This window comes from Mastacembelus armatus, chromosome 17, assembly GCF_900324485.2.
Source record: "Mastacembelus armatus chromosome 17, fMasArm1.2, whole genome shotgun sequence".
NCBI classification, from domain to species: domain Eukaryota; kingdom Metazoa; phylum Chordata; class Actinopteri; order Synbranchiformes; family Mastacembelidae; genus Mastacembelus; species Mastacembelus armatus.
Genome location: NC_046649.1, coordinates 20,500,901 through 20,514,778, shown reverse-complemented (window position 1 = coordinate 20,514,778; position 13,878 = coordinate 20,500,901). Strand labels below are relative to the sequence as shown.

Below are 13,878 nucleotides of genomic sequence, written 5' to 3'. Positions count from 1 at the left end.
TTTTTTAACTAATTTCATTTTTTACAATTTCTATGTTTTTATATTCTTCCCTTGGTACCAATACTCTCTATTGGACTTATGCTCAAAAGCACTTTCGACTCTGCACTGGGTTTCTTTTTGTTCCGGGTCTCCCACAGACGGCGGGGTTAGTTTACTTTGGGTCTCCCATAGACCACTTTATGGGTTCGTCCTGAATTTCTGATTTCCTGAAAGCCCTGCTCGGTTTTACCCGAATACGTTTGAGCCAGTGTCCCTGAGGCCACACAAATTTCGGTTTTGTTTGAATTCCACAACTCAAGTCAAGTCAATGATATTTTTAGCCAGCGTTTCGTTTTGAAAACTACTAACCCATCAGCTCGACACGAGCCAGTAACCCACTGAGACTCTGCTCAGCTTGCATGACCTCAAGAACCCAGGACCCACCAGGGGCTCTCAGAGAGCCAGAAACTCCCAGAGACTCCCTTCACACAAAAATCAATAATTTCACTCTAGTAGTTGTTGCAGCAAATATAAAGAATTCTTGAGCATTTTGTCGTATTACAAGTCTTTTGCTTTCAAACAGTTTTGAACAGAGAAACATTGAGCAGCAGGAACAACAAAGCAAAAATATTTTCTAACCATCAATAAACCACAATAAGTTTAAATATTTCATTTTGTTAATGTCGCATGATCATAGGCTGTGAAGTACAGACACTTATTAAATGTTCAGTACTGACAAAAATACATATTGTGTTTGATTGTGTGTTTGTGTTCACTGTGTTTACAGGGTCCAGGGCTGTGACTCCTGTGTTTGTGCAGAAGGGAAAGGACGTAACTCTGGATGTGATGAAAGATGGTTTTCATGAGTTAGACTTTGTTTTATGGAGATTTAATATAAACAGTATTTTAGTGAGATTTGTCCCTGGTAAAGAACCAGTAGTCTCTGAAGTTTACACTGGAAGGGTTGAGTTCCCTCAGAAAAAATACTCAGTGACACTAAAGAATCTACAAGAGTCAGACAGTGGAGTTTACACTGCTCAACTGGTCGGATCTGGTAAAGTTCAAACAGTAGGTGAACACAAGGTCACAGTCCAAGGTAGGTTTGTGAACACTGAGACACTGATCAACAGTATCTGCTGCCAAATGTTTGACACAATCTTTCCCCCTCAGCTCCAGTGTCTCCAGTGAAGCTGACAGTGGACTCTGTGTCCAGCAGCTCAGACTCCTGTAACCTCACTGTGACCTGCAGCACACAGGACTCTGACATCACCAGCAGGGTCACATGTGACACCACAACCTGCCATCAGGAGGGAGGAGAGAGCTCAAAGGTCACGACCTCTGGTGCTTCTCTCCGTCTCTACCTGGTCAACAGCACGATGAACTGTAACCATAGCAACCAGGTCAGCTGGACCAATGACACAAAGGAGATTGGACAGACTTGTCCTCTAATGACTGGTAAGAATCAAAGATAATGGAGTTTGGAGTTCTGTTAAACTGCATAAGATTTTTTGAAAGAAGCATCTGTGTCATTTATGTAACTACAGTGGCCCTTAAAGACAAAAAGCACGAGGGAAAGTTGATGTTGATGAAAGCATGTTGATGATTTTAGTCTTGTATGTATTTTTTCTTCAGATGAAATACAAATAAAAGTTTTCACTTTAATATTAAATGTCAATAATGATTAAATTCATCAAAAGCCAATAACAGGAGGAGAGTAATTACATTTCACTGTTTGAATTAGCACAGAAACAGCTTGTAATCAAATGAACACAATAAACAATAAATCAACACAAACATCTGTATATGAACATCTGGTTTAAGGCAGCTGCAGTTTTCACTGTTTGACTTTAACAAAGTACCCAAAATGCTTTGCAAAGACAGTGAGAGGACTAACTGATTTGTTCCTTCCAGTCCTGATGTTCAGCCTGTCACTGTCTGATCTGTGGTGTCAGTTTTGTAATGAAACAACCTGTTTTGTTGTGTTTCAGCCTCAGAGACTCTCTCTGGCATCTCTGTCTGCCTGGTGAAGACAGTTGTGTTCTCTGTCGGTCTGATCATCATGGTGTCTGCTCTCATCATCGTACATGTCATGGACAAGTTCAAGAAGCAAAACTAAACCTGGCTGCAACTAAGATCTTCAGTCAGACTCAAACCACTTGCACTGTACCTGCATACATGATGAACCACCATAACCTTTTGGCTATGCAGTCACAATGCAACTTTTATTTGATTGGTCACATTTTGGCACCTGATTTTGATTTAGCTTTAGTCTTTTAAGTGTCGTCATTTTGTTTTTGGTAGTTTTAAGAAACACTAGTAAATAGACAGATCACAATCAAATTAAACATATTACAGTCATTTATGGCCAACACAGAAACACAACAACACAATCAAGTTACTTGTGTTGTTTTTCCAGAGTCACAAATGTTTTCAAAAGGGGAACAGCTGGATTATGAATTAAAGAGTAAACTTTTGAACAAATCAACAGATTTTTAAATGTAGTAAACATTGTTTCTTTACAAGAAAACTCCACATGGCACATTTAACACAAATGCAGATTTTTCTTGCCTGTTATGACTTTCACTTCCTTTGTTTGGAGGAGGTTTGTGACTCACAATACAAAAAGAGATCCACAACTTTATTTGTTAATAAAGTTTGTTAACAAACCATGGCAGACTCCCTTGACTAAACCAAAAAATGAGTGGGTTATTTTAGAAAAACAGCAAATTGTGAATTATCAGTTGTGGTGACAAAACTGTTTCTCTCCTCCCTCCTTCATTCTCCCACACACCAAAAGCCAAACCGCAGGTGCAGGTTTAAGGCTGATTGAGAGGAAGGAGAGATGCAAGAACACATATTTTGCCTTTTTACATTTAATGAATTGTAATCAATTTCAATCAATCCCTTTCACAATCAATAATTTGAATCATTTATTTTTAGCAACAAATGATTTAATTAACTTATTTCATCCATCATCTATACCCCTTACTCCTCTTTAGGGTCACAGGGATCTGCTGGAGCCTATCCCAGCTCTCTTTGGGTGGAAGGCAGGGGTCCACCCTGGACAGGTCACCAGTCCATCACAGGGCCACACAGAGACAAACAACCTCACACACTCACACTCACTCCTATGGGCAATTTAGAGTCACCAATCAACCTGACATACATGTTTTTGGACTGTGGGAGGAAACCAACTGGAAACTGAAAGGTGTTATAATAAAATGTTTTTTAATGATTGGTGGGTTTGTGCTGTTTTGGGCAACACTTCCATACAAACTGGGAATCTGTGTATGTTCCCACAGTTCCTGATGAATGTTTTCAGGACCTTTGAGGTTTTTCTATCTGAGCGTACAGGCTCTCTGGCAGTTTCTTGGCTCTAGTCTCAGTGGATCCAGTGTGAGGTCCTACCAAATCATAGGTGGTGGCCAAGCATCATTGGCTGATGTGGTGATGGTTGGGCCTAAAAAATAAAACAAGTAAACTTTTACTAAACAACTTTATTTTTAATGATGCCATTACCATCTAATGTAATTCTGCTACAAATAAAACAGTGTTTATAGTATTTTTCAGAGGTTTAAAACTTTTAGCTCAGTATGAGGTCACATGTACCTTACTGTAGGTCACATTCAAAAACAGGCAAACATAAAAACATACATACACATGCATAAAAACCTTTGTCCCAATGTAAATGAGGTATAGTATTGGGGTTTTTAAAAACACCAATATGAAAAAAGGCAATATATAAAATACAACAAACACACATTGAGCACTTTCACTGCACATATGAAGCAGAATGAAGCACACTGCAGTCTGAGTGGACTAATAGGCAGACAAGACCTCAGCAGGTGTCTGTAACATTTTGTGTTAGCACAAGCAAACAGCAGGTCAGTGATGTAGACATGTGGCAGCTAGGAGCAAGAAGCAGGACCAGGAACATGGACGAATGCAGCTGTTGGTAGCAAAGGGTCAGAGGTCACAGAAAGTAAATCAACAAGTTTGTCAGGGAACTGTATAATGTCCATACTGCAGGGATCATCAATATGTATGTGAGACTGTTTTGATTGTGAAAACACTGAATTAGCCTGTTTCTTCAAATGTTACCAGCTGTTTGAATCTGAATTTCTGTTCTTTGTTTGTTTTGCTGATACAAATTTGGGAGAATGATGGTTTAAAAAATGCTTAAAGATTCTTACCCTAGGAACTGCATACACTGCATAGTCAATGGCCTCTGGTTTATCTGCAAGTCAGTTATAAATAATATGTGTCAGTATTTAGCTTCATTACATTTACAACGTCATGTTTTCCTACAGTATTTGAACCAGAATCATCTGAAATATGCATCAGTCCCATATAAACCTACTGTATATTTGCAGTATATGTGCTTAAAGTTACTCAGGAGTCATTAACTGTAATGAATAATGGTTCCCATCCATACTGTAAACCCTTTGAAGGGTCTGTTCATGTATGTCATGACTATACTGCATTGCATAATAACACAAGGGGAAAGAATAACACTGCTAGGAGACTAAATTCTTGTTCACAGAAAATGAACAGGATTTTGATCATTTTACTTTGGTATGATGTTAAAATGCTCACACTTACACTGCCATTGTCTTCTCCTTCGATAACAAAGAAATAATACAAAGACAAGTATGAGAACTGAGATGCCAAAAAGGACAGGGACGATAACAACATGTCTGTGTTGTTGATCTGTAAAGAAAAACAAAATCAGATTAGGAAATGATGCCTGTTCACATACAACATGAGAGAAACTGAACAACTGTAACACTCCATCTTCAGACCAACCATTTCCTAGAATTTCAGTGATTATAGTCAATTTTCCCACTAACATTGTGGTGATGAACATAATCACTGGTTAGACATGTTCAGACACAAACATTTTTGTTTGTGTTTCTTTTATCGCTCCACAGACCTTAACTAAGCCATATGAGTGAGAAAACATAAAAGAGTTAAATGACACTGTAGTTACTGAACAGGCAAAAACAGAACATTATTTTTTGCACCGAATTCTACTGAGAAAATAATCTCCCTGAGTATGATTGAAGAAACAAGTACAGCTCCAGGTTGAGAACTGCAGTAGATGAAAAATAAATAAAGATCTGCATTGTTTAACTTTATTTCAGCAGATACTGACCCATTAAAATACACCAGGTTCTACAAGGATAGTGACACTTAGAATCAGCTTGGGACATCTCTGCTGGAGAAATGATCAAATCCCACAGCCACAAAACACAGTGAAATCCAGATATTGTAACATATTTATAGTAAATAACAACTTAACATGACATAATCTCTAATTGGGATAACTCCAAACTGTACATTACTGCCAGTTGGTTGTTTTGTCTTTGATTCTTACCAGGTGGCAGAAGACAGGCCTGTCCAGTCTCTTTCGTGTCTTTGGTCCAGCTGACCTGGTTGCTATGGTTACAGTTGATCATGCTGTTGACCAGGTAGAGACGGAGAGAAGCACCAGAGGTCATGACCTTTGAGCTCTCTCCTCCCTCCTGATGGCAGGTTATGGTGTCACATGTGACCCTGCTGGTGATGTCAGAGTCCTGTGTGCTGCAGGTCACAGTGAGGTTACAGGAGTCTGAGCTGCTGGACACTGTCAGCTTCACTGGAGACACTGGAGCTGAGGGGGAAAGATTGTGTCAAACATTTGGCAGCAGATACTGTTGATCAGTGTCTCAGTGTTCACAAACCTACCTTGGACTGTGACCTTGTGTTCAGCTACTGTTTGAACTTCAGCAGATCCGATCAGTTGAGCAGTGTAAACTCCACTGTCTGACTCTTGTAGATTCTTCAGTGTCACTGAGTATTTTTTCTGAGGGAACTCAACCCTTCCAGTGTAAACTTCAGAGACTATTGGTTCTTTACCAGGGACAAATCTCACAAAAATGCTGTTTTTATTAAATCTCCATAAAACAATGTCGTCTACATGAAAATCATCTTTCATCACATCCAGAGTTACGTCCTTTCCCTTCTGCACAAACACAGGAGTCACAGCACTGGACCCTGTAAACACAGTGAACACAACACACAGTGTTACCAACTCTAGGTAACTCTTCCTTTTCCAGTCCCCTTATTACTAAGAATTTATTGCAAGTTCCCCTTTATTTGCCAAATAAATTCTTAGTAATTTGGGGATAGTAAAAGGAAGAGTTGAGGGGAAGTGAATATTAGATATAACTAAAGTGTTTGATGGTATATAAAAAGACAACTGGACTTTAACTAAATTCATGAAGTGATAATATTCAATTCAATTCAATTTTATTTGTATAGCACCAAATCACAATACAAATCATCTCAAAGCACTTTACAAAAACAAAAAACCCAACAAATCCCTTATGAGCAGCACTTGGCGACAGTGGAGAGGAAAAACTCCCTTTAACGGAAGAAAAAACCTCCAGCAGAACCGGGCTCAGTCTGGGCGGCCATCTGTCTCAACCGGTTGGGGTGAGTGGATAGAGCAGAGAGAAAAGAACAGCAACAATAAACAACAAATAGACACTGCAAGTTGGTGGGACCAGTAACTGCACATCAGCGATATACAGCTCCAGGACCGGAGACACCTGCAGAAGGTACAGAGAGAACAGAGAGAGAAGGAGAGAGCACAAACTAGGGGAGAGAGAGAGGACAAGGTTAGTGACATTCAATGGTGGAATATACATGTGAGGGGGGAGGAGAGGGGAAGGGAAGGGAGGGTTAGGGTAGGGGAGCTCAGTGCACCAATGGTCCTCGGGCAGTCTAGACCTATAGCAGCATAACTAAGGGAAGGTTCAGGGTTGCCTGAAGCCAGCCCTAACTATATGCTTTGTCAAAGAGGAAGGTTTTAAGTCTAGCCTTAAAAATACAGAGAGTGTCTGCCTCCTAAACCCAGACTGGGAGCTGGTTCCACAGGAGCGGAGCTTGATAGCTAAAGGCTCTGCCTCTGCTTTTGGAAAGGTAACCATAAGTAGACTTGCACTCTGAGAGCGAAGTGCTCTATTGGGATAATATGTTACTATGAGGTATTTAAGATATGAAGGAGCTTGATTATGAAGGAATTTGTATGTGAGAAGAAGGATTTTAAATTCTATTCTGTATTTTACAGGGAGCCAATGAAGAGAAGCCAATATAGGAGAAATATGATCTCTCTTGCTAGTTCCTGTCAGGACTCTGGCTGCAGCATTCTGGATTAACTGGAGGCTTTTTATGGAGATACTGGGACATCCAGATAGTAATGAGTTACAGTAATCTAGCCTTGAGGTAACAAATGCATGGACTATGCAGAGTCCTGACAGGAACTAGCAAGAGAGATCATATTTCTCCTATATTGGCTTCTCTTCATTGGCTCCCTGTAAAATATAGAATAGAATTTAAAATCCTTCTTCTTACATACAAATCCCTTCATAATCAAGCTCCTTCATACCTTAAAGACCTCATAGTACCATATTATCCCAATAGACCACTTCGCTCTCAGAGTGCAGGTCTACTTGTGGTTCCCAGAGTTTCCAAAAGCAGAGGCAGGGAGGCAGAGCCTTTAGTTATCAAGCTCCTCTCCTGTGGAACCAGCTCCCAGCCTGGGTTCAGGAGGCAGACACTCTCTATACTTTTAAGGCTAGACTTAAAACCTTCCTCTTTGACAAAGCATATAGATAGGGCTGGCTTCAGGTAACCCGGAACCATCCCTTAGTTATGCTGCTATAGGCCTAGACTGCCCGAGGACCATCGGTGCACTGAGCTCCCCTACCCTAACCCCCCCCTTTCCCTTCCCCTCCCCTCTCTTCTCTCCTCCCACCTCATGTATATTCCACCATTGAATGTCACTAACCTTGTGCTCTCTCTCTCCCCTAGTTTGTGCTCTCTCCCTCTCTCTCTGTTCTCTCTGTACCTTCTGCAGGTGTCCCTGGTCCTGGACCTGTATATCGCTGATGTGCAGTTACTGGTCCCACCAACCTGCAGTGTCTATTTGTTGTTTATTGTTGCTGTTCTTTTCTCTCTCCTCTATCCACTCACCCCAACCGGTCGAGGCAGGTGGCCGCCCAAACTGAGCCTGGTTCTGCTGGAGGCTTTTTCTTCCGTTAAAGGGAGTTTTTCCTCTCCACTGTCACCAAGTGCTTGCTCATAAGGGAATTGTTGGGTTTTTAGTTTTAGTTTTTGTAAAGTGCCTTGAGATGATTTGTATTGTGAATTGGCGCTATACAAATAAAATTGAATTGAATTGAATTGAATTGACTATTTTTTCTGCGTCATTTTGAGATAGGATGTTCCTAATTTTGGAAATGTTACGCAGGTGAAAGAAGGCAGTTCTAGAGATTTGTTTTACGTGTGAGTTAAAGGACATGTCCTGGTCAAAAATTACTCCAAGGTTTTTAACAGTAGTACTGGAGGCTTTTAGGCCTGAATACAATAACTTCTGTTTTCACTGAATTTAAAAGTAGAAAGTTACTGGTCATCCAGGCCTTTATGTCAGTTAGACACACTTGAAGTCTGGTTAACTGGTTTGTGTTAACAGGTTTCATAGATAGATACAGAGTGTCATCTGCATAGCAGTGGTAATTAATAGAGTGCTTCCTAATGACATAGTCTAAAGAAAGCATGTACAGGGTGAACAGAATCGGTCCTAGCACAGAACCTTGTGGAACTCCATAACTAACTTTTGTGCATGTGGAAGGTTCATCATGGACATGAACAAACTGGAATCTGTCCGATAAATAGGATTGGAACCATTTTAATGCTGTTCCTCTGATACCAGTCACATGCTCCAGTCTCTGTATTAAGATGCTGTGGTCGATGGTGTTAAATGCAGCACTAAGGTGTAGGAGGACAAGTATATAAACAAGTCCATTATCTGAGGCTAAAAGAAGATCATTGATGACTTTTAACAGTGCTGTTTCTGTACTATGATGTACTCCAAATCCTGATTGAAAATCTGAAAATAGTTCATTCCTGTGAAAGTGGCCTAATAGATGCTTAGCAACAGCTTTTTCAAGGATTTTAGAAATAAATGGTAGGTTGGATATTGGTCCATAATTAGCCAAGACTCCTGGATCAAGACTAGGCTTTCTGAGTAAGGGTTTTATTACTGCAGTCTTAAAGGCCTGTGGTACGTAGCCCGATACTAGAGATAAATTTACCAAGTCTAATAAAGATGAGTTAATTAATGTTAGGGCGTCTTTAAGCAGTCTAGTCAGGATGAGGTCTAAGAGACACATTGATGATTTAGATGAAGCAACTACTGATGTGAATTCAGAGAGATCTATGGGAGAGAAGCAGTCTAAACATAACTGAGGTCTTACAGATGATTCAAGAGCTGCTGTAGTAGTAGATTCATTTATTGCAGGTATAGGAAGCATCTGCTGAATTTTATCTCTAATAGTTGTGATTTTATTTGTAAAGAAACTCATAAATTCATCACTGCTGAGAGCTAAGGGAACACTGGGCTCAACAGAGCTGTGACTTTTTGTCAGCCTGCCTACAGTGCTGAAAAGAAACCTGGGATTGTTCTTATTTTCCTCTATTAGTGATGAGTAGTCTGCAGTTTTGGCTTTACAGAGCTTTTTATATGTTAATAGTTTTTCCAGGCTAAATAAAATTCCTCTAAATTTGTGGAAGGCCACTTCCTTTCCAGCCTCCATGATGTCTGCTTTAAGGTACGAATATGTAAACTGTACCATGGAGCTAATCTCCTCTGATTCACTAACTTCTTTTTCAGAGGGGCCACAGTATCAAGCGTTTCACGCAGTGAGGCTACAGCGCTGTCAACAACATGATCAACTTGGTAGGGAGTGGGATGGAGGCAGCTGCCCTCCATGTTGGCACATGGCATAGATGTAAATAAAGAGTTATCAGAGTGGGTTTCTCAGCGGGTGTGTCTATTAGAAACATGAACAGGCAGGTGATGAGTCGTGGGCCTCTGCTTAGGAGTATGTTTCCGTCAGACAGTCACCCAGGCTAATTCTCTGGGCTGCTCCAGAGCTGCCCTTGGACCGCTAACAGACCCTGAGCTTGGTGGCTCCACACCTGTTAACGGGGCCAGGCTAGTTGGCTTTTGTTCAAAGGTGCGGAGCCGCGCTTCCAAATCAGTGATCCTCGCCTCCAAGGCTAGCAGAATTTTACACTTATTACAGGTATCATTATCGCTAAAGGAGGCAGATGAATAACTAAACATGTGGCATACCGAGCAGGAGAGAGAGAGAGAGAGGGAGAAGCCATGTTACTAGCTAGCTAAGCTAACTGGTAGGCTAAGTCTGGGAATAGCAATAAATACTGGTCAGAATAGAAAAGTACTTGACTAGTAACGGAATGTGTAGCGGTTAATGAATTGTTTAGAGAGTTTAGTTGGTTTTTAGTTGTGTTAGACTAGTTTAGTTGTGCTAGGCTGTTTTTAATCTGTAGATGAACGCTTGAATAAATGTGATTCACTTACCCAGAAAAAGCAGAGAAATTAAATATGTCAGTATGTTTTCAACATGGCCAAAAAAAATCAATGCTGACTAGTCACCAATTCCATTAACACTGTTATTCCAAAGTTCTTGAGAAATCAGTTTCCCATCGTGTGTCCTTGTCAAACATCTGGTACTGAAACAGCAAAATGCCCCTTCAGCCACAAACATGCTCTAATCTCAACACAAACAGCCTTAAACATGGAGGTACAGCTTCAAATTTATTAATTTAGTTTGTCTGTTTATCGTTACAACTACGTTTAGCTTCACTTGACACATTTTACAAAGATGTTTTAATGCTTTAGTTTTAACATCCAAATTTCAAAAACAGAAGAAGACATTACCAAACATTACCTTCAGTTTTTGGTAGAAAGAAATAAACTCACCTTGTGTTTGACTTGGTAACCCCAAGAGAACAGCACAGAGAAGCAGAAGCTTCATGACAGCAGTCAGCAGATGTTACAGGCAGTGATTGAAGTTTGAGTTTGAGTTTTAACAGTGGAAACAAGTTCCTTAAACCAACAACACGCCCAGCACCACGTATTCATTCAGGTCATTCTTATACATCATGTTTCAGATAATCTGCCCTTCAGAATCAGCAGCTGTCATTAGTCTGTATATGTACAAATAACATTCAACCTTCCTCTCACTGTCACATGTAGACTGGTACTGTTACAAATACAGCCTTAAACAGCGACGTACATCACAGAACCACTTCAAATCTTAAAGTCACCTCCTTCACTGCATCTTCAGGATTCAACTGAAAACATGAAATTATTAAATGACTCAAAACTGATTGTCTGATGTTCACTGTCACATTTAGTTTGATGTCTATTACAAAGATGTTTCAGTGCTATGTTTTTACATGCAAATTAAAAAGAAGAAGAAATTTAACATGATGAGACCAGGACAAAAATAAGATCCATGTCAGCAATTAGCAACTTTTCTCTGCACATGTGGCCCCCACTCACTTTAATAAGCTATTGGAGCTATTTCAAAAGAAGAAATGTTTCATGTTATTTGATTCTTTTTAACTCGTCTTTAATTGACTACAACAAAGTGGAAACATATGAAGTCACAGGGGTTTGACATGTAATAATCAGACAAAAAAATATACTGTAAATGTCCCATTAAAGCCCAGTTTAAAACAGGCTGATTTGTGGTCAGTAATTTGTCTGTTTGTTACTAATGACACTGGATCAATTGATGCTCTATTTAAAAGTATTTCAGATATCAGTGTCTGGATGTCACAAAACATTTTACAGATTAAACCTTATTGGACCAAAGGCTCAGAGAGAAAGAGAGAAACTGGGAACAAAAATCAATCTTCAGTTTCAGTTCATTTTCAGTTTTAGTTCAGTTTCAGTTCATTATATTTGTACAGCACCAAATCACAATACAAATCATCTCAACGCACTTTACAAAATCCCAACAATTCCCTTATGAGCAGCACTTGGTGACAGTGGAGAGGAAAAACTCCCTTTAATGGAAGAAAAAACCTCCAGCAGAACCGGGCTCAGTTTGGGCGGCCATCTGCCTGGACCAGTTGGGGTGAGTGGATAGAGCAGATAGAAAAGAACAGCAACAATAAACAACAAATAGACACTGCAGGTTGGTGGGGCCAGTAACTGCACATTAGCGATATACAGCTCCAGGACCACCTGAACACACCTGGTCCAGGTAATCAGCAGTAGGGCAGAGATATTTAGAAAACAAAGAGGACAGTAGCACTTGAGGACCAGGGTTGGAGACCCTTTCTCTACCTTCCTTCCTCTTCAAATACTTCAATTACTAAAGAGTGTGGGGACAATGAAATGAACCTTGAAGACTTTAAAATTCCTCAAAATACCCTCCCAGTCTCTTCATCATCATCATCATCGTCATTATCATCATCATCATCATCTTTATCATTATCACCCTAAAGCTCTTCCCTCAATGAAACAGAAGATGAGTGGAAATAGCTCAAATGTGCAGAAATGAATTGTAGCTTGAAGAAAAGTGTAATAAATATGTTAAACATTTAAATATTGTATATAAACTAAAACTGATTAAGATCAATAAAGTCTAAAGCTGAATCTAACTGGTAGTTGATGTAGCAGACAGGAAAACTGATGTGTTTCAGTGTGATCAGGAAGTAGCTCAGTTTGTCAACTTCTTCTTTTTTGGTAAGTGGGTCTTGTAATGCATTTATGTCCCTGATCCTCTGCCTGTGTTAAACTTCATACAAAACACTTTCACAAACTCCAAATCAAAGACATGATTCAGGACAGGTTTGTCTTCTGCCTGCAAACAGAGTCACCTGGAAATACAAGAAAGATTCAACATAGAGCTACGTATTTAAAGAGAAGTGGTTATTACTGCAAGTGTGGACAGTCACACCTAACCTGAAAACACAACAATGATGCTGGTGATTCTATGTCGACGACTGTGTTTCCCTTTTTTTGGCCTGGTTTTAACAGGAAAGACAAAAATAATCTGTCCCTCTGTGCTGAGTTAGATCACATGAAACACTTTGCACTGCTGCATCTTGGTATCAGAGTCTATAATGTCTTTCTTTGTGATGCTGGGACTACTGGTCTGCACTGGGACACCAGGTAGGACAGAACACAGTCATGATACGTGATTCTGAGCTGTCAGACATGTAAAGTCCATCAATTCATTTCAGCTTTATCTTCTGACTAAAATACAGCAGTTATATGAAGAAATGGGTGATTTTCTCAGATCAGTCAGGAAGAAGAGATTAGTTTGACAGAGAGTCTGATGGTAGATTGTAGAAACCATCATCTGCTTCTTCATGGAAATCAAAGACACAACAAACAAAAGTCTTGTTTTCTGAGTATTGGAAGCTTCAGCAGAAAAATTCACTGACCAATGTGAACTAAGACAAACTGAAACAACCAATGAAGAAAATACTGAACAACAACTTTATAAAACATAAAGAAATGACATATATTTGCAATTTGAAGACTAATTTGATGTACAGATAGGACGACCTGGGGACGAAAGATTCTGAACAATAGTGGTGAGAGGGGAAAGGAGAAGGAAGAAAGTTCCCTGTTTTTCAATAGAGACAGAATAAACAGACTCTGCAGATTTAAAAAGAAAAATATTGACTAACATCTTTGTCTCTGGGATCAGTTTCACCTGTTCTCATTTTTCCTGGGTCAAATAGAAAAGTCAGTATTATTAGATGTTTGTGGTGACACTAGTAGAACTAGTAGTAGTTGTTGCAGCAAATATAAAGAATTCTTGAGCATTTTGTCGTATTACAAGTCTTTTGCTTTCAAACAGTTTTGAACAGAGAAACATTGAGCAGCAGGAACAACAAAGCAAAAATATTTTCTAACCATCAATAAACCACAATAAGTTTAAATATTTCATTTTGTTAATGTCGCATGATCATAGGCTGTGAAGTACAGACACTTATTAAATGTTCAGTACTGACAAAAAT

At 39.6% G+C, this 13,878-nt stretch overlaps 3 protein-coding genes across 3 annotated transcripts in view; 2 read left to right on the top strand and 1 right to left on the bottom strand.

Annotated features, from left to right (window-relative positions):
- The first annotated feature begins 666 nt into the window (after positions 1-666).
- On the top strand, positions 667-2,785 carry LOC113134182 (CD48 antigen-like). Its single transcript, XM_026313418.2, has 4 exons — positions 667-679; positions 767-1,075; positions 1,150-1,434; positions 1,974-2,785. Exons 1-4 carry the CDS (start codon positions 667-669, stop codon positions 2,093-2,095), a joined length of 729 nt encoding a protein of 242 aa, XP_026169203.1. The 3' UTR covers positions 2,096-2,785.
- A 403-nt stretch (positions 2,786-3,188) lies between these two features.
- LOC113134565 (uncharacterized) overlaps positions 3,189-13,878 on the bottom strand; it is a 16,065-nt gene continuing 5,375 nt past the window's right edge. Inside the window, exons 4-8 of the mRNA XM_026314013.1 lie at positions 5,707-6,015; positions 5,357-5,632; positions 4,582-4,689; positions 4,173-4,216; positions 3,189-3,439 (exon numbers count right to left, since the gene is read on the bottom strand). Coding sequence (XP_026169798.1) covers positions 3,392-3,439; positions 4,173-4,216; positions 4,582-4,689; positions 5,357-5,632; positions 5,707-6,015 — 785 coding nt within the window. The 3' untranslated portion in view covers positions 3,189-3,391. The remainder of the gene's footprint in view (positions 3,440-4,172; positions 4,217-4,581; positions 4,690-5,356; positions 5,633-5,706; positions 6,016-13,878) is intronic.
- LOC113134603 (uncharacterized) overlaps positions 12,886-13,878 on the top strand; it is an 18,560-nt gene continuing 17,567 nt past the window's right edge. The window contains exon 1 of the mRNA XM_026314056.2: positions 12,886-13,021. Within this exon, the coding sequence (XP_026169841.1) occupies positions 12,973-13,021 (49 nt within the window). The 5' untranslated portion in view covers positions 12,886-12,972. The remainder of the gene's footprint in view (positions 13,022-13,878) is intronic.